Source organism: Alligator sinensis, unplaced genomic scaffold (assembly GCF_000455745.1).
Source record: "Alligator sinensis unplaced genomic scaffold, ASM45574v1 scaffold293_2, whole genome shotgun sequence".
NCBI classification, from domain to species: Eukaryota; Metazoa; Chordata; order Crocodylia; family Alligatoridae; genus Alligator; species Alligator sinensis.
The window spans coordinates 114,269-140,964 of NW_005842922.1; the positions used below are offsets into that span (position 1 = coordinate 114,269).

The 26,696-nt window shown below is 40.2% G+C and overlaps 1 protein-coding gene across 5 annotated transcripts in view; it reads right to left on the bottom strand.

The window, feature by feature from the left end:
* Nucleotides 1–26,696, bottom strand: part of CEP350 (centrosomal protein 350) — a 95,909-nt gene that overhangs the window by 59,397 nt on the left and 9,816 nt on the right. For 3 of the 5 annotated variants that reach the window (XM_025192431.1, XM_014525982.2, XM_025192429.1), the window contains exons 6-14: nt 24,934–25,047; nt 19,282–19,395; nt 17,215–17,361; nt 10,580–11,241; nt 9,780–9,901; nt 6,497–7,563; nt 4,549–4,702; nt 1,944–2,107; nt 1,183–1,369 (exon numbers count right to left, since the gene is read on the bottom strand). In XM_025192431.1, the coding sequence (XP_025048216.1) occupies nt 1,183–1,369; nt 1,944–2,107; nt 4,549–4,702; nt 6,497–7,563; nt 9,780–9,901; nt 10,580–11,241; nt 17,215–17,361; nt 19,282–19,395; nt 24,934–25,047 (2,731 nt within the window). The remainder of the gene's footprint in view (nt 1–1,182; nt 1,370–1,943; nt 2,108–4,548; nt 4,703–6,496; nt 7,564–9,779; nt 9,902–10,579; nt 11,242–17,214; nt 17,362–19,281; nt 19,396–24,933; nt 25,048–26,696) is intronic. The other 2 variants (XM_025192430.1, XM_025192432.1) reach the window with 2 other exon arrangements.

Here is a 26,696-nt window from a genome sequence, read left to right on the forward strand (position 1 = left end):
TTGGCGGGCCACATGGCAGCCCGCAGGCCATATGTTGGACAAGCCTGATCCAAAGGAATTCTTTATTGTCAGCTTCTCCTATAAGTAAAATCAAGGTTTATGGCCAACATTTTTAAAATAAGATGCCTGAAGTTAGGTACCTGAATGGGGTCAGACACTGAACAAAGAAATTGGATAACTGCATTAAGCCATTATACTTCATAAAATTCAACAAAAATTTCAAGGTTGAAAAGTGACAAAACGAAACTTCTAATTTTTTGAGTGTTGTCCATAGGTGGCTTAACAATCACTAGGAAGTCATGCTGCTACATAATGAAACATTGATACATCTTATTAGGCAAGGGAGTGGTTTTAAAAACCAGTCCTGGATTATCAGTATAAAATCAGCTAAAATAACGCAATTCATGAGGTCATTCTTTACGCCCTCAAAGAATTTAGATTTGAGCAGTGACTTGTATATTTCTAAAGTTTAAAAAAGAATGACACACACTTGCTTCCGTTTTCAACACACTTAAGTTTTTCTTCTATGCCACAGTTAATTGTCTGAAGAGAAAAGCCAGCATAGTGATAGTAAAAATTGGAAGGGGGAAGGGGGGAAGAGAAATTTCCAGGAGGTAACAGACAACCCTTTTGAAGTTAGGTGAAGAAGATGGTTTCTCAGTTTTTCTGAAGTTTTCTTGCATAGTTGTGCTGCATATAAGAATATGCACCAATATATACAGATCTCTGTGCTAGCTTTTTTCCTCAGTCCTGGAGGTGGCTAGACATATCAAGACGTCCTACATCCATCCACAAATATGGAAACAGTCTGTACTCAGAGACCAATGCAAAAGGCCAAAGACAGATAGTGCTGGAACTACCTAGACCTGAGGAAGCGTAAGAGTATACGGGTCCAAAATGTTGGGATGCAAATACAGCAGCCTGACGAGCGTCCAGCAGGATAACTCTCTATCGTAGTTCTGACATTTATTTAACCAGTTAGAAGGTAAAATTTTAGTCCCAATACAGAGAAGTTTAAAAATATAGCAAAATTATCCAAATGTAGTTCAAAAACAGATTGCCCTGTACATCCGTTTCTTTTCTCAATATTTTGCTTGCATTTGTATTACATGCTTGAAATACTATAACTCAACATCAAATTCTAGTAATATGTGCATGGGATCTTATAAAAGACCACTTTACCTCACTGAGTGCCCAGACAGCTCTTCCAAAGTACTATCAGTATCTGGACTCTGCTCATGATCTCTGTTGGAAATTCTGCTGCTAGGTAAGGACTTCTTTGCCTGTTGGGATCCATGGTCTGACTCAGACAGCATTTTGTCTTCTTCCATGGGAAACTGACGTGAACTTCCATTAAAAGATTCTAGCTCTACAAAAACACAATACTGGCAAAGTTAATTCCAATAGTTAGCAGTTACTAGCTACAGAAACAAACAACTGGGGTAACTCCCCCTGCCACACACACAGGCTTTGTGTAGTCTAAAGAATTCTTGAATTCAAGAAAAACACAATTGTGTAAATACTGCAAGTTCTTATATAGAGGAGATTCATAAAGGAGCTAAATTTACTAATTTGAGAGTGTCCGTTATCACTGCAAGTCAAAGCAACTATGCACACATAATAGTCAATTCTCTTGCACTGTGCACAGGACAAACAGAATTATAAATGAGCAATTTACATGGATGGAGAAGAGAAAATATAACTACCAAAGACAAATATTTGCCATTCTCCTTAGAAAAATAATGTGATAGAAGTAGATATTTTTCATTAAGAATCAGTAAGACATTTTAATACCTGCACTGGATTAGAGGTGCATACTATTAACCCCCAAATGATAAAAACCTAATTACAGCAACAAAAAATCCTAGAAATATCCTTAGAAGTCTGAGCATACCAATATAAGCATATGAAAAAAGGAAGGATACAGTCAGCATTACACTTACTTTCCTTCCTCCCAATTCTTTTAGAAGAAGTAGATGAGCGAGAAGATGCTGCAGAACGGTGCCCAGATGAATGCGGAGAGCCAAGTTCTACAGACCGAGGCTCATGAGGAGACCTCCTGCTGCGAAGTTCTTCCTGAATACTGCCAATGCTGCTGCCACTGATACTGTCATGGAATGAAAACACCAGCTAAAGACTTGAAAGACCTCCACTCCACACAACAAAAGCGCAAATGCTTTTGAGATGACAAGTGACTAGTAAGGGTGTGTGAAATGGGCTGCATTCTATTCGGATACGGCCCAAATCAGAGACAGTGATTCGATTAGTTGATTTGGATCACTGTCCCAAGTTCGATTCAGCTTGAATCTGAAGATTTGATGCCGATTCGGAGAATCAGGGATTTGGCCACAGACACAGCTTTAAATGATTTTTCTACATACCTCAAGGTACCAGGTGCAGCGTGTGAATGCTGCGATGGTGGGGTGGATGAAGTGTCTCACAGGAGCGCAGGGGGGCCCCCCCGCAAGCTTGGCAGCAAACCCAAAAGTGGACTGGAAGTACTTCCAGTCCATTTCCGGTCAGCTGTTGAGCATGCGGGCCCCTCCCCCACCCCAGTGATCAGCCACAGAGGGACCTAGGGTGACCCCCCGGACCCAGAAGGCACCAGTTACCATGCCAGGGGAGGTGCAGGCCCCCCACCCCGTGCACTCCCCAGTGGACCTGGAAGTGCTTCTGGTCCACTTCCGGGTCTGCTGCCAAGTGCTCTGGGGAGCCCCCCATGCTCCTGTGGGATGCTCCATCCGCCCCAGCATCTCAGCATTCACAAGCCACCTGGTACCTTGCAGTATGTAAAAGAAACATTTAAAGCTGTGTCTACATCCGAATCGCCGAATCTATCCGAATCAATTCAGAGGGTTCTGGTTAGATTCAGAGAGATCAAAGGGTCTCCTGATTCAATTTGGATTCAGAGGTTCGGCCACCGAATGAAGCCGAATCAAATCAGGGACTGAAGCTTCACATAGCCTTAGTGAGTAGACGGCAGGGTAAATGATGTTGCTTCATTAAAAAACCATGTTGAGAAATACTTTTTTTTTTTTAAAGTATTAGAAGACGTTTGTAACTTGCTAAGATATGTAAAACACATGAATTCTAACCCAGATGTGGAAAACTAAAAGATGATTACTTGCATCATTCCAAATAAAAATTTTAAATGGGAATTCAACTACAAATGTGGACATAACATAACCATTTTTCTGATATAATATCCCCCCGCCACCCATAGTAAACAGAAAATCAAGCATTAAGTTAAAGGTCCTCAGTTGTTACAACAGAAAAAGCTAAATCATAGTTGGGGCCTACCTAAATCACAGTGGAAGTTTGTGGCGCAGCAGCACCTTTAATCTTGCCTGTTTCACCACATCCCCCCCCACCCGCAACAGTATTTATTCCCTGCCTCCCCCACAGCCACTGAGTAGCTGAGGCAATTAATGTCATGGTTTCTGCCTCTTAGCCATTCAGCAACAAGGGGAGGGGTGGGCAGCAAAAAGAGTGAGATTAAAAGTGCCACTGTACTGCAAAATTCTGTCGTGATTTAGGTAGGTGCCTAATCTGAGTATCTCCCTTTCTCAGCAAGGTATTTCCGAGCATTTTTATAGCTAGGAAAACCCTAAATCTAATGCTTAAAATTAATGAATTACATATTCACATTGAAAAATTCAGTCAATTCACTAAATTCAACTATTTTCATAATAAAAATTAGACACTCTAGAATGTCATGGTTTTGGAATTCTAAACAAATACAGAGAAGATCTTAAAATCTAAGAAAGTTTTTAAAGAAATATTTTTGCTAAATCTTACTGGAACCTTGAAAACATTTTAGACTCTTCACTAAACTACTACAAAAAGATGGTACTTTACAAACATTAAGCAGTTAAGCAGCATAACAGCTATGAACAGCTGAGAACTGTAAACTTTTCACCAGTTTACAGAAGGGGCAGCAAACCTGGAAGAGTTAAAAGATTTTCCTGAGGCCACACACCAAGTGATAGCAGAACTGGGATTAGGTCCCAGAAGCAGTCAACTCTCCCCATTTGTCCCTAAACCAGCAATTCTCAACCAGAGTGCCTTGAACTCCATTCAAGGATGCTGTGGGGTGCCACAAAATGGTAGCACTGTTAGAGGCGCAAGCATGATTCACAAGACAAACCCAGAGATTCCAAATAGGAATCCGTAGTGTAAAAACATACTGGCCTGTTGTAGTCTGAGTTCTTTGCAACATAAGAACTGCTGTATTACTTTTCACTTGTTTTTTTGACTACAGAGAAGTAAGAGCTAGCATTTTCCAAGGTATGACTAGTCTAACGAAGGGAGCCTCAAATGTAAAGAGGTTGAGAACCACTGCTCTGAAACATTCTTCTTGATATGTCAGTTGTCGGAGATCACAAATAAATATTTCATTGACTAGTGAAATATTATTTCTCTTTCATGGATAAGATGAAACAGGGTGCACACATATTACTTGATGTGAAAAGGAAGTCTTCATAAATTCTCTCAGAAATTCAGGATCATTTAAAAAAGTTTTTCTTCAAATACTTAAGATACAATTACCTAGGCTCAAGACCATTCTTTTTGTCTGTCAGAGTTCCACTCCCTTGTGATGAAACAAAGTCACCTTCATATGAAACAACACTATCCGGAGGGCTCATGGCAGGAAGTAAAGGTCGCAGGATTGGAGACCCACCATTTGACCTTTCTTCAAGTCCTGTGAAAAAAAAAAGAAGGGATGGGAGTGGGGAAACGAGACAGTTAACAGTAAAGTCCATATTGTCCACTTCACAGGGAATGTTTCCGTAAGATTTAAATAATTCCACCAATAATCATCACATCATCTATACTGATATTGATTCCACTTAGAAAACACATTTTCTGGATAGCATGATGCTTGAGAATGGAGCCGTCTCTATTCTATTTCTCTCTCAAAATAAATGTAGCAAATGCCATCAACTTGAAAAATGAAAAAAAAAGATCAAGAGGACAGAATGTAGGCTACCTTCCTGAACAACAGTCAGCATCAAATGACTCAGAGGGCAAGAGGGTGCAACAGAACAGATGTAATTGCACTTGTAAAAAGAAAGAATAGCTGTGCACACAAATGGAAAGAAGTGTTTTGCATGAGAAATGTCTAAAATTTACAGGTCAAGCTGACCAATTAACTTGCTCACTTAAGCAAGATATACAATCTGTTCAATATTTATTGATGTACCAGAATCATATCTGCTGGAGACCAAAAGATTGCCACAGAGGTTTTGGTTTATTAACTGTCTTGCTTACCAAATTATTTTGCAGAGCCACTGCTGAATAAAGCATATGAATAATTGAGGTTACAAATAAAGATTTACCCACTCGAAGTAACCTGCCCCTGACTATATAGCACTATTTTCAGAAGTAGAGAGAATCTGGCATATATAAAGTCACTAACATTTTTTTATATTAAGCAAATTGTGCATATAGTATGCATTCCATCTTTTTGGCTAAATTGCAACAGGAAGGGAATGGGATGATATGCTGTTAGAACTTTGGTGCAAAGCTAGATCCTTTTGTCAGAAAAAAAAAACTCACTTAAGAAATCACATCTGCGGGGCTGGAGGGTAGATTTGGAATGGAGCTGTGGTAGGAGGATGCATACTCCCAACCACTGGCTCAGTTCTCCCTGGTGGCTCCATTTGCCCCACTACATTAAAGAAACCTGAAAAGAAAGAAAAGGGGCAGGACTTACCTTTTCCTCACCAACAAGGCCCTTCTTGTACATTTAAATTGCCAAAAATATATATTTAAAAAATGGAATTAAATTAAAATTGACAAAAAAAAAATCAATTAAAATTGACAAAAAAAATAGCCAAAAGCTGACAAAATGGTTAGCAATGCAGATGCAGTGGCATTTGAAGTAAATTTTAAAATGACAATGCTCTGAGCCAATAGGCACATTTGTAACATGAAGGTAAAAGCAATTGGGAGGAAGAAAGAAAGGTAAGTGGCTTGCCAAACAAGAAGTTGGGGAGACTTCTACGGAGAAATGATTCGGAACTGCACAAAGTGAAGTGAGCCCTCAGTCTGATTCACAAACCCAACCTGAGTTAGTCAGGTCCAACAGAACTTTGGATGTGATGAAGTATCTGAGCACACCTTACCTTTAGATTTGTATGTTTAAGAATGGAAACTACCATGCACTGAAGAGAGCAAAACTGTCTTAGTTCACTGTACATACAATGAAAAATACTATTTATGGCCCAAATTAGGGTGGAATTACATTGAATAGTTAATTTTTTTAAGAAACAACAACAAATCACATGTCTTCTTGGATTTAAAAAACAGCAATCACTTAAGAACTACAGAGAAAGTTTTAAATAGAAATGCTGCATCTTCATATTAAATGTCTAAGACGCTTGAAAACTGACTCCTTGCTAGGGAACACAACTAAAAGAAAGAATCAACATGAAAACTGCAACTATGCACTCAAGATTCCCTATATTATTACTATTTTCCATTTTTCCCTTACCTTTTCCATGTAGCTGGTAAGATTTTGCAAAGATGTTGATGACACTATGTGGACTTCCTTTTGCTAGTTCCTCCCATGGTCCCTTACTCTGAGTGCTACTTGTCTGTGTAAAAAGTGGCATGTACTTTTCAGCCTCCTTCTGAAATTCTTTTATGGGCTCAAAAGCATTTTTTTCCCGCACACAAAATTCCTTTTCTTTGAACACCTCAGCTGTCTTCAAGGGAGATTGTCTACTCTGGCTTCCATCTTCCTCAGAGAGACTCCCTTCACTTAGAAGAGGTCCTTCACTGATTGAATCTATGCTAGAATCACAAGGAATTATGACTTTGTTTTGACCATAAGGCTGTTTTTCACAACCAGAGGAGTCAGTTGACCTCTTTGATAAATGTCCTAGGATTCCTTCAGGTCTTTGACTGGCTGGGGACCTCATTCCAAGGCTGACTGCAGCTGTATGAGGTCTGATAATTTCAGGAAGCTTTTTAAATTCACTTAGGTTGCCCACTCCAGGAAGGTTATCATCGAAGCTTGTATGAGAGAGACAGGTACCCAACATTTTCTGAATTCTGGCTGAGAAAACATCTTCATTATCCTCTCTCACAGGAGGACTCACAACTTTAGCCCACCGCCCATCATCCAGATTCCCTTGGTGAAGGAGTTCATGCTCAGTGTTCCAGACAGAACCATAATTAATGCCAGCCCCAGCTAACTTCTTGGTTTCACTTTCAATCCTACTAGAGAGAGAAGCAGCTGTAGCTTTCAGAGCTTCAATGCGTTCCAATTTACTCCTGTATTGACCAGTGGCTGGTTTTGCTAAGAGATCTTGCTGTGCAGAAGATGAATTCAGGTAAGGCTGAGAGGTCAGAGTCAGAGATCCCATAGCAGCATTATGATTCCTCCTGGGTGATGGTGCTGTGTCAAAGTCCTTTTGCAAAAGGCCCATCTGCTCCAAGCTCAAAAGCTGGGAGAAAAGACCCCCACTTGAGCCTGCAAAAGGTTGTGGTTGCGAAAACTGGACTCGTGGGCTCAATCTGTCTGGTTGTATCCAAGTAGGCTCCATCAAATCATTTCTGAAATTAAAAGACAACTTTTCTATTTGTAATTTACAAATATGTGAACATATGTCTTTATAACAGGCAATTTTTAAAAAAAACCCACCAGACACAATGTTTAGTCTTTTGGAAATAAATGCTAAACATACCAAAATAAGGAAGTACTATATTTATATAAAATATACACTACATACTTATTAAATTAAGATGCTTTCCTAAATACTATTGTGTTGTAGCAAGTAACATACCTTAGTAAGAGAAACACGCTTTTCCCTAAGGCTTCAGAGAGCCTTTCAGACACCATTTATACTTTCTTTGCAAGTCCTGTCATCAATTCTACCATGCCCAGAGAATACTCTATAGCAGTGGTTCTCAACCTTTTTTATATTAGGACCCATTTGTAAACATCGATGGCGAGTTCTGACCCAGTATCTCTCACTCCTGCCCCGCTACCGCCCGCCCCCAGCCCTCCAGTGTGTGGGACAGGGGGTAGGTGCATGGGAGCCCCCAAGAGGTCCCTTGCAGGCTGGAACTCTACCAGCCTGCAAGGCAAAAGACATGTTTTCCTTTTTCTCCTTTAAAGGAGAATTCAGTTTTAAATGTTTGTTCATAACCCTTCTCTCCTGTTATTAGCATTCATGCTTATTTTTGCTTTTGGTATGACCAATGTACAAGTACAGGAATTGTTATTTTATCCTGTCCTTTGCAGCAATACTAGCATACTATCCAAACTATTACCGCTTGATCTTCCTAACGTTATAACTAAAATTCTTCCTTCCTAGAGAAACTGAGTTTTAATCTGACCAAGTTAAACGCAAAATACTAACCTACATGTTATACAATGTAACACAGGTCAGCAATGTTTTCCGACAAGGGTGAGAGCAGGGGAGGGGGAACTGTGTGATCGGAATGACCCAGTTCATTTCAGAGAGAGTCAGACATTAGGACCCAGCTACTGCCAGGGCTTCTCCCTGACACTCAGCTGCAGTGTGGTGCTTCAAAAGCCCCCCACTTCCATAGTCCATGCTGCCAAAGACAGAGCTACCCCGCTGCTAGAGCCCTAGGAAGCTGACTGAGATGCAACGCAGGGAGAGCCCACTTCTGTAGAACCCTAGGCAGGTCATTGCTGAGTAGCAGAAGTAGAGGCCCCCACTTCTGAATGTCATAAAAACTCCAGCCCTGTAAGCTGGATCCAAAGCCTTCACAGGCCAGATCCAGTCCAGAAGCTGTAGCTTGCCAATTTCTGCTCCATAAGAAATATAATATGAAATAAAGACCAAATTATAGTTCCTGTGAATAAGGGGACAAAGTTAAGGATGGGCTAAACAGCCTTAGTGATAATTTTCTCATTTTTGCATGTTTAATTATGCATCTAGAACATTCTTATTATAAGTTTGATTTATTAAAAGTGATATGTATTAGTTTAAGCATCCAGGAAAGAAGAGCTGCTCTTGATGATCTGCTCAGGTCCCTTCCAACCCTACCAACTATGAATCTATAAGCTCACAATCTAAACTAGACATACTATAGAGCAAATGACCAGACAAAGGCCAGGTTTAAAACACTGCAGTCTTTCTTTGCTGCTTTTAAATGTTAGCAGATTATCAAAACAGCTTCAGGGAAGAACAATGTTTAAGGAGAATATCTGAAAAGCAATAGAAGACTGCTTGTTACACAACAGGAAGAGAGAGAATTCCAAATATGAAGACAATGCTGGAAAGACATAAACTGAGCATTTCGTAGGAAGCAGGTAGAAAAAAAGTAAGATGGGAGGTAAGAAAAAGCTAGACCATGTATGTAAGAAGAAGCAGAATTGTATGGAGTTCCAAAAAAAAAAAACAAGTTTAAACCCAAAACAAAGGTAAGAAGAAAACAAGAGAATGACTAAGCAGCAGATGTGTGTAGATGACTATTTGTTCTTATATAGAAAAAAGGACTTCATCTCTCCAACATATGCAGAATATCAATGGCAGCTGTCAATTATCTTTCAAAATGCTATTTATAGATTACATGGATTTTGAGGCAGATTGGCAACTAACATTTACATAACCTTTAGCGCATCAGCTTCTATAATACCACAAAACAAAATGGTAATTCTCCATTTTAAATAATCCTACTTATATAAAACAATTTTACAACCACTATAAAGGCAATGGTTCTCTATAGAACATAATGAACTTCTACAAGTCAAAGACACTATTTTTGTATTTTTCCAAGTGTCCCTACCTACTTACCTAACAAGAGGCTGCGACGGTTCTGACAGGGACATATCACTACTGGAAGATGCACTAGGAGGACGTTCTTGTGCTTTGTTTTCTTTGTCCGATTCCCCAGATGGCTGATACACTGGTCTGGCCTAGAAATGAAAACACCACCAAAAGCTAAAATTTGTTTGTGGTCAAGCAACTTGGAAGCTTAAGTTAAAGGTTAAATGGACTTGCTTTAGTATTATGCTGCAAGGAATTCTTTACTAATATGCATAAAGAGAAATGAATTTTTCAGGCTTTTCTCTCAACAAGACGGACTAGAAATAAGCTTTGTTCATAGCCAAACAGAAACCAAATTAACACTGATGTTCTGTCTTCTATAACCATTTTTAATACTCAGTCTCTGACTGCCACGAATTAAATATTCTCAGTGGTCACAGATAAGCCCTTAGTTGACAGAAGTCTGAGTCAAAGCCTTTCATTCAGATGCTGAGGTTTGTTAAATGCATTCCTCTAGTCAATCTATAAGTAACATATCAGCTGCTGTTTATAACCGAGACACCTGTTTTCCATTAACCTTTATGGTGGGTCTTCCTGTGCTGGACAGCAGTCTCTTGCATGGAAGTTCTGTTGTTGTAGGACCTACCTCCACCATATCCAGCTAATGAACAAGCCAAGGGTACAGCTTTTAGTATACACCACTGTTTTCACAGATTTGATTTCTTCCTCTAACAACAAGCTGAAAAGGACATGTCAGAGCACTCTTAAAATATTCTACCCTCTGTTATGTTTGATTTCAAAGCACTGAGACAGTGAAACTACCATACCTGCATTTCCTGAACAGCAGCAAGCTTAGAAGGCTCCTCTAACAGAGTCTGTTCCAGCAACAGTTTAGAATAGGTTTCTTGTAATCGCCTAGCTGCTGAAGGTTCAGGAGGTGGCATATTCTTTGCTTTAGCAAAAGCCTCCCTCTGTTTCCTGTAAAGCTCTTGAAGTCTTTTGTTCTTCTGTTCTGTTGCTTCCTTCTGTGCCTTCTTCTCTTCATTCTGCCTTCTCTTCCTCTCTTCTTGCTGTCTAATAATGTACTGGCGAACCTCATCTGTATCATAGTGACGCTTTTTGGAGATAACTTGAGGCTCTTCACAGGAAGCTAGCTTGTCTGGTTTTCTTTTGGTTGGACTGTGGCTCCTGGCACCTTGAGTAAGCAAAACAAATTTCTGGCTCTGCTTTTCACCATCTTTCTCCTGCTTTGTACTCTGAGTCATGGACTCCAACTGCAGGTCATCAAGAATTCCACGTATCTCCACAGGTAGAAAATCCTTATTTAATGAGCTGTGATCATCTTGTTTACTCTCTGGAAGAGTATTTTCCAATTTCTTAAGGTTATTCTCAGACCGTACTTTACTCCTTGACCGTTCAGAACTTCTTGAACAGGTTTTATTGGTAACATCCAGCCTGGGATCTGAGCTTGTCCTTCCAATACAACCTGCTAAAGAACAGAGGTATCAGAGGTACTGCATTTAAGAATTTTGACTGGAGAAGAGGAGATTTCATTTTAAAATAATTTAAACATCGTTTTATGTAAAAAAAAAAAAAAAAAATTGAACCATTTTTTTTTAAAAGGTAAAGCTAAAGTTTGGGAGGTACAAACCACCAGAGAAATATCTACAAATATTTTCAGGTACCAAACAGAAAGAACCAAGTACTTTCAAAACCCTTAAGGTATTACTAATTGGAAACAATCAGGCACTGGATTATAGCCATCAAACCTGTAGATACGCCATCTCTCTGCTTCATAGAAAATAATTCTCATTACTGAAATATCTAGTGTTTTACAACGAAAAAAAAATTCTCTACAGTAAACAGTACATACAAAGTTGTATCAGCTTCCTTAAACAAGAGCTCTCCTTTATTTCCAGTTCCATGTAACTCAAAATAAAGTAATTATATTTTCTACAAAAGTTGCAGAAACATTCATTGCCTTCAGAACAAATATACCCAATAATCTACCTTAACTGCAAACTTCTGAACAATGTCACCCATGTTGATCCCATTTGCCTCCTGCTTGTAATAGCTGAATCTTTTGAATATCAGTGCACATTGGGCATAAGACTACAACCTAAATGTCTTTTTGCCAATCCCCTGACAGGAATAATGGGCAGGGCAGCCACCACCTTTTCTTAACAATCTAGAATCTCAGATAGAAAGAATGGGATCCATATGGGTGATACCATGTTGAAGGGAAAAAAAATAAAATATTTAGGTCTAATTAACTGAGTATGCACCTGAGATCACAGATGATTGCTAAACAGTGCCTCATCTAGAGTTGAAATAGTGATGTGCACTACCTACACGTGCTGTAAAGAAAATGTTTCTATCCCACAAAAAACTTTGAGATTTCAAAACCTGTCCCTTTCTGCACACAGATGAACCTCAAGAAAAAGCAGAGAAATATACTCCACTCGAGAACAGTCAAGAGCCTAGTAGTCAGAGTACATTCATACAACACAGTGACCAGGGTCAAAGTCTGTAGTCCAAATCAAGGAGATCAGATATTTGAACCTAGAGTTCCCACCTCTAAGAACAGTGCTTCAAAATATCTATCTGTTTCCTATTATCTCTGGTTTTGACCAGAAATTCCTTTCTGGACGGACACCTTTATTCATAGAAGTTTAACAAAAACAAATGGTTTCAATGAAATGGCATTTTTCATGAAAAAAAACAATTTAATTAACTCCTGCCCAGCTCTACTAGCCCCTCCCTCCCATCCCTGCTCTCCCCAGTGATCACTGTGTTGTCCTCTCACACTTGGTACATGATCTGGCAGTCAGATGAAGACTACAGTGCATAAATAGAATAATGGGATTATTTCACAAAGGTACCTTCTAAGTTTCACACATGGGATGTTTCTAAAGCATGCACAGGAAGCAGTCTACACTCTAATGATACTCGTCTTAATATTTACAAATAAAGATACATTAGTTATGATAGCAGAATGATATGCATTATATAATTCATCTTGATCGTCTCTGAGAGGTGGTCTGGCCCTACAAGGCACCAGGAAAGCCTAATTAAACAGTCAGAGGACAGTCTGAAAAGGTTTGCCCTTCCAGTATAATAAAGCCCCTGAAAAACCCAGAAGTGTGGAGTTCCTTCTCTCCTAGAACGGAATGGTTTAGGAAAGGAAGCAGATGAACTGATAGACTAGTTCAGGTGTCAGTAACCTACAGCCTGAAGGCTGTATCTGTCCTGCCAACATTTTTTTTTCTGGCCCTCAAAGTTGGGAGGTGGCTAGATAAAACGGTGAGGGTGAGGACACAAACAGCAGCCTACTGTAAAACCAAGTTACATTTATTCAGTCTGCCCTTGCTAAAATGCCAATCCCTGAACTAAGTTTAATTGAAACGAAATTGACAAAAATGTTTGGAGGGTCTCAACACTACCTTCTCTCTGTGAAAATGCTGTGTTAGAAGAATCAGCCATTACAGGCTTCAGTTTGGTCACCTTCTTGGCTAATGCAGTAGTGAATAAAAGTGAATACAAAGAAAACATTATGAATGAGGTGCTGTAAAATAAATTCCAAAAGGGGCTGGGAGGAGGGGATTCTTTGACACTAAGAATCCAACACAGAGGGAATCCTGTAACAGATGCAGTAACCCAGGGAGCCTGCAGTATCCAGCTTTCTTAGAGGAAAAAAACTGAACATCACTGGAGCAGAAGTGATATTCACAGACTGCAGCAAGGTGCAGGATGAAAGTCCGGAATGTTTCAAAAGCAGGATCTAGTCAAAGATCTTGGATACAGGAGCCTTTGCCGGGTTGATATTGCAATGAGCTGTCCAAACTGAAAATCTTTTCTGTTTAGAAGAGTAAACTTTCCTCACAGAGAGATTCCTTTTTTAGAAGAGAAATCCTTCCAGTTGTAGGGAGCACTTTCTGTCCTAAGTGCTAAAGCAGACTACATCCAGACTGTCAGAGGGTCTGAACAGACATCTGCATAAAGGTCTGTCAGCTCTACACTGGTAAAACTAAAATCTTGTTGAGGATTAAAACATAGCTCAACCAGAGAGGGCTGATGCCTCCTTGCCTGCATATACAGTACATTGCAAACATGTTATATGGTAAATATATTATTGGTTAGAACCTATAGCATGGAATTCCATAAAAACAGACTGGGAAGCAGGTGATCACTTGTAACATCAGGACATTTATGTGAAAAAAAATCAAGTCCTTCTGAGAGCAGATTTCTCAAGGGCATTTAGCATTTCAAATGCATTTGTGACTTCAAGAGAAAAGTAGAGAAGGGTAGCCTCTTCAAATGTTCGAAGGGGTATATCAACCCATTCAATGCTCATACAGGATGTGATAGGGTTACAATTCTCATGTTAACTTAATGCTATTTGAAACACCACACAAACATTAGCCAGACTTGTAATGGGCACAACTGAAGTCTGGCAAGCAGCATCTTATAAATGTACATTGTCTTGCGACCTAGATGGCTGACACAGCTCTGTATTGTGCTTGCTGGATTAAACTTGATACTGGCAACTATCAACCGAAGGAATCTGTTTGAGAAGATAGGTCTTCATCAGTTTGGCAGCAGTTATGGATCCTATGAATTCAATCATCAGTAATTGGATGAAACTATTTCTCATAGCTCACTAAAATGACCAGCGTGAATAAGAAAATAACACAGAATAAGGCTGTGGTAATCTCTTGCCAGCCTTCTAGATATGGGTGTTTCATCTGCTCAGTGGAGTGGATAAACTGAATAGTCATAGTGCTGCCAGTGACTTGACCAATTCCAAATTACAGGTGCTTTCTATGGGCCACATAAATAACATTAAGGAAGTATATTTGTCCTCTAAACTTAAAAGCCATGACTAAACAATATTGAGCCTGAAAGGAATGGATAAAGAAAAACATTACCATCCTGATTCTAAAGCAAAGTAAGCATTTGTTCAGTCTTCTCAGGTCTAGGATAGGACAAAGTTCGGCTCCCCTTTCCTTTCCTTTCCCTTCTTGTTTTTTTTAGTAACAAGGGAATATGTATAGAAGTGTCTTTTTCTATACTCTATACATATCCATAACTTCTAGATAAGTCAACCATGGTGAGGCAAGTCATAAAAGGAAGAATAGGAAAGATGTTTACAAGAAATGAAATTGGATGGGACAGCCATGAATAACAATGTACATTCATCTTCCACTGTTACGGCAGACCAGGCCACATGGAACGGGACACTAAAGCATCCCAAAGTAAGAGTTGTCTTGAATCAAAGTATGGCTCTTCATCCTCATGTCAAAACTTGCTGCCTGGAAACAAGTGTGGGTCCAGGAAGATGACAGACTTCTGACCAGTCTAGGATTCTTCCCAGATGGATATTCAAAGGTGCATTTTGGAGATAGTCATTTTCTGCCTGAAACCCAAAATGGCTTGCTATTTCCTGCTTGATGCCCAAAGAAAGTAGCATAGCAACTTTGAAGGAAGGCAACATGGTATTGGTATCCTTGTTCTAGTCCTCTGAAGGAAAAGTCCTCAGTACTGTTTTGCAACTCCTTAGGGATATTTCAGGCTCATAGCTATGAAGCCCTGTGTAATGTTCAAGAAGACAGTGTAGGCTTAGAACTGTTTTGGCTAAGAACTGGCCTTCCCTTTAATGAAGGCTTTCAACTCCTATCTGGCATCCTGAATAAGAAAGGAAACTATTACAAGTTGGGCATGATTTGAAACCTGAAGGCGCCAAGGGCACATCTACACAAGACGCGTTAATGAGCATTAACCTAATTTAACGAACATTACGGGTGCGTGTCTACACACAGGCACCCTTAATGTGCATTAAAAACGGCGAAATTAGGCTAATCACACCTAAATTTCATACCTGCTAGTGCAGGTATGAAATTTAGGTGCAATTAGTTAAAGCACATTAACACATGTGTAGATGCAACCCGACATTAACTTTAGTGCCGGGTCTGCCCAGCCACTAGGGGCACACAGCAGGGCTGCAGGGACTTGGCACTAACTTCAGTGCCAAGTCCCTGCATGTGCAGATACCTGCCAAAAATCGCTTAACGTGTGGATGTTTAAACCCCTTTAAAAAAAAAAAAAAAAAAAAAATTAAAAAAAAAAAAAATCGCTTAATGTGCATTAAATTTAGTCATGGTTAAATGCACAAGTAGACATACCCCCATTTTGGCGCAAATAGAGGTGCAAAGTACAAAGGGGCAAACTAAAGTTGGAGTTTTTTTCTTTTTCCCTCCTTTTTAAAAACAGTCTAGATGGGGGAAAATAAAACAGAAAAAAAAAAGGTAGGAGGCAATTTTAGGCCCAAATGAGTTAGAAGAGAAAAATGCTAAAGGAGACAGAACACTGCTAAACAAAAGTCTTGCTACTTTGGGTGATAACAGAATTGAGAAACAGATGTAGCCATATTGCCCCTCAGGTTCTTGAGCAGGAGATAAAAACACGTGGAAGATGCAAGTACAACCCTCACAGAAACTGCTGTTCAAATGTTCTGACTTGCTCCACATGAACCTCATGTACATGGTCAGTGGGACTCACAAGAACACAATCTAAGAAGAGCAATTTTCAAGCCAAATTCAGAAAATAGAAGTTATAGGGGATAAAAATCAGGTTTTAGGGGGGCACTGACATATCAGTTGGCTATTGGATCGGCACCAATAAAAGGAGAAATGGCATTATTGGCTTTTTTTGGTCATTGTACCCAAGAATTACAGCCACGTACACAGAGCACCCTAGCAAATGCAGTACAGTCCCCACATCCCACTGCTGGCCTGAGCTCGCAACAGACTATAGGTGTGGGTGAACAGCAGGAGGGGAAGGGGGCACAGGGCACAATGCGCAACAACAAAAGGACCATTACTGGCTCCTGCTGCCACTGCCATGGCAACACCGTGTGCACAGCAGGGGCCTGAGCACCAGGGCTGCTGTGGAGACATTGAGCTGTGTGTGGGCAGGGTAAGGCACTGAGTGAGGGACCTTCCACTCCGCCAGGCATCAGGTGCCCTTGCAAAAGTGGCTTCCCCCTGGTGACTGCGGAAGCTTGGCTGTGTGGGGCCCACTGATGCTGAGGCAGCGGTGTGCTTTGGGGCTCCAAATGCGCCCGGTGCAGCTGTCCGCACAAGAAGGGGGGGCAGAAGGAGTGCGCATGTGCTATAAATGCAAAACAAACAAAAGAAAGGTTTATTTATGTCAATACTTGAAAATGCCTTGCCCTCTTACTAGATCTCCATTACCAGATCGGCAATGGCCAATATGGTTAGTTAATCATCAGCCAAGAAAATCTTTATCGGTGCACTCCTATAAGGTTTTATAACAGAATCTGGTTGAGCTGCATGTCCATAATACAGCACAAACCTGCTTAGTACATGCATAACTCAAACACAAAGCTGGTAAATGCATCAAAACCAAAGGACAAATTAGTGTTAAATAAGGCCCAACTTACAAGATTTAGTAGCTCTTCCCCTTCCAGTCCTGTCACTGGATGTTGCTCTTCTGTCCTGTTGCTCTAGTTTGGGTGCTGGACCCAGTATCTTTTTGACTAGCTTTTGTCCATCCCGCCAAGATGATGCATTTATCACATGGCTTCCACCTACACAAAAAATAAGAACTGCAACACTGGATGGTTGGTTTTTTTGTCACTTTAGATTCTAATGGAAATTTAAAATTAGGTCAATTTCAGGCTCCCTACTTTAGCCAGAATTTCCTAACCAGACATGCTCATTTAGCACAGCAGTGGTGTTGAACCCATGGCCAATGGGATGACTGCAACCCACAAAGTCTGTGTGAACAGGCCAACACTGGCATGAGCTCACCAGCATGTCAGCATGGCTTCTGCTAGAGCTCCACAGGCACAACAAGCTCTCTGAGCTCCCCAACGTGCCAGCACAGACACTGGCTGAAGTCATCACTTTCCTGAAACTCTGAAGCCTGCTGAATTCAGCCCAAGGTAACAGAGGGGATACATAGCCATGGCATTCATCCCCTGGGCTCCAAAGCTGCACAAAAGCAGTGACTCCAGGCAGAACCCGTGCTGACAAATGGTGAGCTCAGAGAGGTCACTGTGCACTCGAAGGCCCAGCAATACTTTTCTATGTGGCCGTTGGCCCATTTTTTACTGTAAGATTCGGCCTGTTTGTGAAAAAAGGTTGAGCACCAGCATACTACAGCATAAGCAGAATATAAAGGCTAAATGGATAAATAAATAGAAATTGCACCCTAGCTACTTTGTGAGACTGAAAACTCTAGATGCTGACCTGAAGTAAAATATTAGGAAGTTTAATTAAACTGTAAGCTAAAGCAGTCCTTCATAGACTTGTCACCTAAACCTGAAACAGGTTCCTATTAACGTTTTAAAATAGATGCAACACCAAAGAAGGTTCTCTTCCCCAACTTGCCACTCTCAATTACTTCTATGCCCCTTCAGAAAGACAGGGCAAGGGTTTATCTTTCCATTTCAGGTCAGCTGTCTGAACTAAAAGAAGCTAACAAAGCAGAATACGAGCTGCAGTTATTTATAGTATTTGGCTGTGCTGAACAATCTGTTACTGCAGTGACCGTAGGGGGAAGGGAACATTACTACAGATTTGCCATTGAGCCAGCCCTGGTGCCTACAATTTCAGCTAAAGAATAAGGAGCATTCTGTAGTTCAGCACAGAAATATCTACAGCTGGATAATACATCAGTGAGATTACTGATTGCAATTGCCTCTGTGCTATTCCTTCTTTTAGACCTAATGATGACAGAAATATTTAATGAAAATTCTTAATGATTTTCCTTCCCAAAGGCACACTGCTCCATTGTTAAAACTCTTCTAAGAGAAGTTTGAAACTAGTTTTAAAGGATCCAAAATGCAAAGCATGCATTAAAGGAGTTTTGATAATCCTTTCTCTGTAAGCAAGTTTACCCCCTTCCCAAGTCCTGCACATGAATTCAGCAGAACAGAACAGACTAGCTTCCTAGCAACTATTTCAAGATACTATCAGTTAAATGCTTTCAAAATGTTCGAATACTAGCAATCACTATCATAACAGAGTACGGACACCCAGCTTCCCTGAATAAAGCATATTGAGTGCACAAATGCTATATTACGCCACATTAACTTTATTCGCAAAGTGTCTTAGAATAATGTATTTGTACCTGTATCTTCAAGACTAGTTAAAAGGGAGGGAAAAAGTTCACTAACCACATATCAATACATATTATGAAGAGAAACATACAATAATGAAGGATTAATAGCAAGATTCAGACTGTATATTTTTTTTTTACCTGTTGTTATAGTGGGTCAACACTAATTATTAATTTCCTAATGAAGTAAACAGAAAAAGTGAATGGCAGGACAATATGGGGCTAGATATAGTATATAAAACTGCTTTTAGGACATTTTGTGCAACTGACCAGATTTCAGGCTGACAGTGACACTTCCATCTTTATCCCATCTCTGGACAGAACGAGGCTATGAACACACACACATCTACAGAGAGAAGCCTATGTCACATGTAGTATCAGTTACCTGGTTTGGAATCTGGGCTTGATGACCGTGTCAGTTTTTGGACCTTGCGCATTGGCCTGGTGCTTTTTTTCTCCTTACCCTTTTCAGTAGCCATCTCTTTCATTGTTGAATCCTCTGAAAAGCAGCATATGAAGAGTTAACTAACACTTCATAGGAAAGGCAGAACACAGAAGCAAACTTGCTTCAGTATTTACCATGATAAAGAGGATGCCAGAGGATGATGGCAAAGATCTCACTATGTCATATACCAATACTGATTACGTCCATATCGGGCAGTTCTAATTCCTTTATACAAAAACAGCTAACTTGTATTCTACTGGGACTCTGAAGACAACAGCTTAGACCCCGTTGATGTGCTGTTTAAGCCAAATTATCCTTGAAGCTTTGAGTAAAATACTCTACAAATGAACATTTTCAAATCAAATATTCCTTATATAAATGCTGGAAAATGGTAATGGCATAAGCATACCCTGCAAACTACAGCCATCTTCAGAAACTCATTTCAGGTTTTAAAAGTGATTTTAATAATTTGGCATATGTGAACTAACATTGTTTTTGGATTTCACTAAATGATATTACATTTTATAAAGCTGATAGTAATGCTTTGTCTGAACTATCAGCTCCTCCATTACTGAAATACATCATTCCCCTACTTTACATTGTGCATGATAGCACATTTGTTCCTTGGCTCTAAACCAAAATGTGACAAACTGAATATCAGGTCATTCTCTTTTCTGCAAGTGTATGACTACTGAATTTACCACAGCCTGCATCAGTTGATTATTCTGCGTATGTCATCATTTACAACAGAATTGAGAATTAGCTCATATGCTTAATAAAAAAAAGAACCAAACATACCAAACATAGTTATTGATACTCATTAAAAATGCAAATCAAGTCCCGCATTTCTAAAGGGAATTGCCATTACAGCTGGTAGTCATAGTGCAAACAGCTAAAACTCTAATGCATGTAATGCTTCCCTGTTCTAGACCCTGTCTAGATGTTTTTAGACTCAAGGCACACGTTGGAAAAAGCCAGCTCTTAGTTTTACACCTGTTTTTTGACTACAGAAAAATAATAGAGCAATTCTTCCATTGCAAAGAACTAGGAAAGACCACAACCCTATGGATTCCTCTTTGAAAACTCTAGGTTTATCTTGGGAGTCATGTTTGCACATCTAACAGTGGTAACATTGCATGGACCCTGCAGCACCCTTGAAATAACCTCAAGGCACCTCAGGGTGCCAAAACAACTTGGTTGAGAACCACTGATCTAGACACTGTCTAATAGTTTTTAGGTCCTTTTTTGTTTGAATATATAGTGTGGGTGAGGGAGTACACCATAAATAACTTTTCTTAAATGTAAACACTTTTCTGTGGTCCTTGAGGCCCAAGCCTGGGTACAACAGGATTTTTAAAATGCATATCATGTCTCTTAGGTGGATTAGGGGCTTGCTGGAAAACTGTCAAAAGTTGCTGCTGTTAAAACTCTTATAATGTGACCTGGGGTGTGCCCTCCTGCCTTGCCGCTGCAGCTTCTCACTCTAATCTTCTATGCCCTGCATTGTGATCTCCTCCCCTTTCAAAGGTGGAGAGACCCATTTGATTTGACTGTCAAAGCTTGCTGCTGAGAGTGTGGTTTGATTTAAGACAACACTTGTGAACTCCCCTAACATTCCCACTTACACCGAGTCAAACATGAAGTGTTAAATTAAACCTGCAAAGGCCAGAGTTCAGTTTCCCTGATTCCCACCCGCCTCTGACCAGAACCCAGATTAATCAACATTTCCAGCATAACCCTGCAACCTGCCCCACACTATTTAGAAGGACCCAGGCATTCCATCAGCAAGTTATTTGTCCCCTCAGATCCTGTTTCTCTTCCTCTCAACCTAAACATTTCTGCTGTAGTCAGCACTGGTGAAGCCTCACCTGGAGGGCTGTGTCTAGCTTTGGGACCCACACATCAAGAATGTGGACAGATTCTAGAGTCCAGTGAAGAGGGGCCTGGGAAGCAAGACTTAGGAAGAAAGTCTGAGAGAACTATGATTATTTGGTATGAAGAAGAAAAGACTGAGGAGGGATTTGATAACCATTTTCAAATACCTGAAGAGGGATCATAGAGAGAATGAAGATAGGGGTAGGCTTTCCTCTGTGACCATAGGGGACAGAAGTAGGAGCAGCAGCTTTAAGCTGTAGCAGAGGAAATTTAGGTTGGAGATCAGGAGGAACTTTCTGACCATGAGGATGGTCAAGCATTGGAACAGGCTACCAAGAGAAATTGTGGAATCTCCATCTTTGGAAATATTTAAGAGCAGGTTGGACAGACACTTGGCTGGGATGATTTAGTCGGGGATGATCCTGCCTTGAGCAGAGCGCTGGACAAGATGACCTTTTGAGGTCCCTTCCAGCCCTACTTTCCTATGATCCTACTAATGCAATATTATCTATGAGCTTGTCTTAACTAGGCTAAAAAGGGTATTCTTAACCTATGTTTTAGCTGAAAGTGTTAAACCGTTGTTTTAAAACTCTAGAGAAGATGAAGGAAGTTATTCTTAACACTTTTAGTTAACTGAAGTAAATGCTAGAATGAGATTCAGACACAACATCCCACAGAGTAGGATTCAGAGTTGATGGAGGTGCAGTCTAAGAACTGGGCCCTAACTCAATGGAATATTGATTTTGAATACACTATGTGCCCTAGTTACCCTAGAGTTTTAAAGCACTACATTCAAACATTTATTAACATGTTTTGCAGATACACCTTTTATATACAAGCCATGTATGGCCACTGTCACTATAATATGAGTGTCAGTCTTCCAGAGATTATTGCAAAGAGTGTGCAAACTACTTCTAAGGCAGGTGTGAACAATTTCATTTTTACCGCAATGAAGTGATTCTAAATTCTAAGTAAAAGTATTTAGATGAAACATTTGTTAATTATTTCACAGCTAATCATTTTAACAAAAAACATACCATTCATGCGATTATTCACCACTACTGAATAAAACATTTGAGTGAGAATAGTGGGTTGCTCTGAAGGTTGTTGGGATGAGGTATTAAGGGTTCAGTTTTTTCTCTCCTATACCCCACAAATATTCTTCCAGTGATGTTTCCCCCTGACAACAAAGGGGAGGAAAAGCCCCTACCTAATGACAGAAAATCCCAACCCCACTCCCACCCATCCAACAGATGTTTTATAATATGTAAGCTGGCAAAATAAAGCCTGCCTATACTGAAAATTGAGCTGAAAGTCTAGAGCTAGCAAAACATTAAAGAAACAAAATGTAAAAATATTAAGAGATTATGCATGATTTGTATTAATTTCTATAATTATAGAAAAAATATTTTTAAAAAATGTTTCTGAAGATGCAGCTGAAGTTTTCAGCTGAAAATTTTGTACCAGAGAGCCTTGCAATAACATTTCAGTCCAGCTAACTGTATAGTGCATGGAGCCTTGCTGTGTATTTCTAGATGGCAGGAAAATTAAACATTAACATATGGACAGATAATGTAACAACCTAAATATATATTTACAGTATGCTGCTATAGATTGCTTACTTGGAATCAGCAACTTGATATGATTTTTTTCAACTTTTGCAAGAGACACATTGCAGACAGCTGCCCTACACATGGTATTAAGAGAGACATATGGCCAAACCTGCCTACTGCTCAGTTCTCTTACGGACAGAAGATTTGGGTGGGGGGGAAAGAAGAGAGAGGGAGGGAGACTATGCTCTACATATCTATTTTCACATTTAAATTTCATTTGTATGAAACTATTTTATAAAAAAAAATTGTATTTCTTTTAAGGAAGCAAAAGTAACTTTAAGCCAAATTTTTGGTTCCCTAAGTATGGAGCTGGACAAGAACAGATCCAGTCCCTGGTGAAATAGTTACCACATCAAGTATGTCCTAAATTAAACCTAGCTCCTTACAATATCAAGGGGTAATTTAGTCAAGGATCAAAGACAGAACTATGACCCTATGCTCCCCTATTTTTCCAAGTCATGTTTCCTATACCAACATACTTAAGAAGGTAGGATTCTAAGTCCATCTTAGGGATTCTCTTTATTCTAAAAAAAAAAAGAAAAAAAAAATCAGCAGCAGGGCTGGATATCCCAGGTTTATAGCCATCTTTAAATTATCAGAATGCCATAAGCATATGTCCAAGGACAAGCGCAAAGTCTTGCACTTAGGACGGAACATTCCCATATACCAGTACAGGCTGGGGGGTCACTGGCGAAGCAGCAGCTCTGCAGAAAAGAACCTGGAGGTTACAGTGGACAATATGCTGAATATGAGCCAACAGTGTGCCCTTGTTGCTAACAAGGCCAACAGCATATTGGGCTGTATTAGTAGGAGCGTTGCCAGTAGATCGAGGGAAGTAATTATACTGCTGTACTCTGCACTAGTGAGGCCACAGCTGAAGTAGTGTGTGCAGTTTTAGGCCCCCCCACTATATAAAGAATGTGGACAAGTTGGAGAGACTAAAGAGGAGAGCAATGAAAATGGCTCGGGGGCTGGGGCACACGACTTATGAGGACAGGCTGAGGGAACTGAGCTCATTTAGTTTGGAGAAGAGAAGACAGAGGAGATTTGATAGCAGCCTTCAACTACCTGAAGGGTGGGTCCAAAGAGGATGGAACTAGACTGCACTCAGTGGTGGCAAATGACAGAACAAGGAGCAATGGTCTCAAGTTGCAGCAAGGGAGGCTTAGGTTGGATATTAGGAAAAAAAACTCTCTCACTAGGTGGGTGGTAAAGCACTGGAACAGAGAGGTGGTGGAATCTCCATCCTCAGAGGTTTTTAAGGTCTGGCTGGAATGATCTAGTTGGGGATGGTCCTGCTTTGAGCAGGGGATTGGACTAGGTGACCTCCTGAGGTCCCTTCCAACCCTCATTTTCTATAATTCTGAGAGAGATTTCAAGACAGAAAAGTCTCTTTATTGACCATGAAGAAACTCTACTATCCAGTGATCTTCCAATTAGCATATGACATGACCATAAAACATCAACAGTTTGGAAGAAAATAAGTCGCTTAACAGTTTACAGCCTCTATCTTCTCCTCCCACAGGCATAACCACAGCTACCATACATGACAGACCACATTCCACACCTAAAATAAAAAACATCTTAGGATTGCCAGCTTTTCACCGCTCCTCTATTTAACTACGCCCTCTCAGTGCATCACAATACTGTACAAAGCACGTTCACAACTAATCTGGTGAGAAAGTAGTCTGGTAAAGAGATACTTGAAACAGAGCAGAGTTAAGGATACGTGGTCTGTAGTATCTGATTGCTTTGGTACTGGTAAGATATTTAGAGCCAACTGAAGATTTTCAACCACAAACAGGAACCCATAAAATGATTTTTCACAGAAAAGTGTTAGTGATATCTTTAATGGGAAGCTTCTAAGTGAAATAATCATACACATAGTTTCAAAGTTTTCTGCTCTATCAAAAAAAAAAAAAAAGGGTGGGAGAATTTTTTAAATTCAGTCAGTTCTACTACCGGTAGAAGTACAAGATATGTACCATTATATAGTTCACTTTTCATAGCTTTATGGATTTGTGTCAAATAAGCTGTACATAGCCACCTGAATTGCTTCACAACATAATCAATGTAGATTAATAAAACTAGGGCTGCTTCTTACCTGCTAACTGTAGTGCTATATCTCGATATAATTCCCTGCTAATACTGTGAAATTCATCTTCATGCCAGACCTTTCCATCAGGAGTACGAATCTTTGTCTCGGCAGGATTAAAACCTAAAGTATAAAGAACAAAAAAAATTGTCTAGCTTTCACAGAATTCTTCAAAAACTTTAAAAAATAGCTTCCATAAACCCCTATGGACAAAGATCTCCATTACATCTGTAATGTAATTAAAGGTAAATTATATTAGGAAAAATAATATACTGCTAACAACTCCCACTCACTAATCTAGTGCTTCTCAGCCCAGGTGCTATGAGATCCTTTTAGGGCTGCCATGCAATATTAGAACTGTTGGGTGTGCAAACACCTACACCCAAGTCCCAAGAAAAAACAAGAAATTTCAAAAAGGAATCCAGAGGGTCAAAAACATTCTGATGTACTATGGTCTTTCTGAGTTCTCTGCAACAGAGCTGCTCTATTTTTTCCTGTAGTCAAAAAACAATTGAAAGTTAAGAGCTGGCATTTTCTGAGGGGTACCTTCAGTCTAAAAACATTGAGAACCACTGCACTATATAAAGGGGAATATTATAAACAGTGCAGATAAGAGACAATTTTCCCCGCCTCTTTTTTATGGGAAAATCATTGCTCTCTCACACTTCAAATTCACAGTAAATAGTAGTAATAATTTTAAGACTTCAAAAAAAGTGTATGAAGACATTAATGTTTCAAAAAAGAGCTACACTACATGCCAAAAATGTGATTTGAAGGATGGCTACTCTGGAGTGTTTTCTAATATATTTATTTATTCTTTGGTAATCTAGAAGGGGCAGGAGGAATTGCAAAAGAATGTACTATTATTTATTCAAATCCAAGATGTGTCCCCCCCTGATCAGCATGGAAGGGGCTTCATCTTGGATTTGAGTACTGGCTTGAGGCAAATGGTAGCCCAGCTCAGGTGTTGCACCTGGGTTTAAGGCTGAAGCCAGAGCTGAAATGACATCTGCCCCAGGCCAGAATGGCTTATTTGGCAGGGAAGGGACCATGTGGACACGGGAAAGACAGGAGGGGACCTGCAGCCATCCCCACTATCCTTGCCCTCCATGCCTTTGTCCATCCCCTGCCTCCCCCACCCCTTGCTCCCCTCTACCTGTACTCTCCCTCCCTTATCTTCTGCTCAGGCTCCAGTCTCTCCAGCTGCCATCCAGCCTAGTCAGGAGATGCTGCTGCCTCTCCCTGACCTGGTGGGCTGGGGCCAGGCTGGGCCACTGCTGCTGCTGACTGCCCCAGAGCCAGAGCAGAGCTGCAGTAAAAGGTAAGGGGACAGAGGGTGAACACTGAGCGGAGGACAGGGAGGGGAAGGAGGGAGGGTGCGGGAGAGATGGAGTGCATTGGAGCAAGGGGCATGGAAGCAAGGGGCATGGTCTGGCCTCTCACCCTCTGCTGCTGCTTTCTCTGCCACAGCAGTGGGGTGGAAGAATTTAAAACAACCTTCCACTAATTACATTCTACACATGGAAACTTGTAACATTATAGAAAAATTAGAGAATCTTATCTAAGAGTTATCTTAAATTGAAAGTTGTCTTGAGTTCGGGTAAATACAGTAGATTTTCTGTAGGATTTTACTATTAGATGACAATTCCTGGTTTGTAATCATATTTAAAATATTCCTGTCTACTTCTGCAGTTCCCAAATAAGTGAACATCATGAGTCATGCTGCTCTACAAAGCAAACTCTTTTCTCTCTTTGCATATAAATCAAAGCAA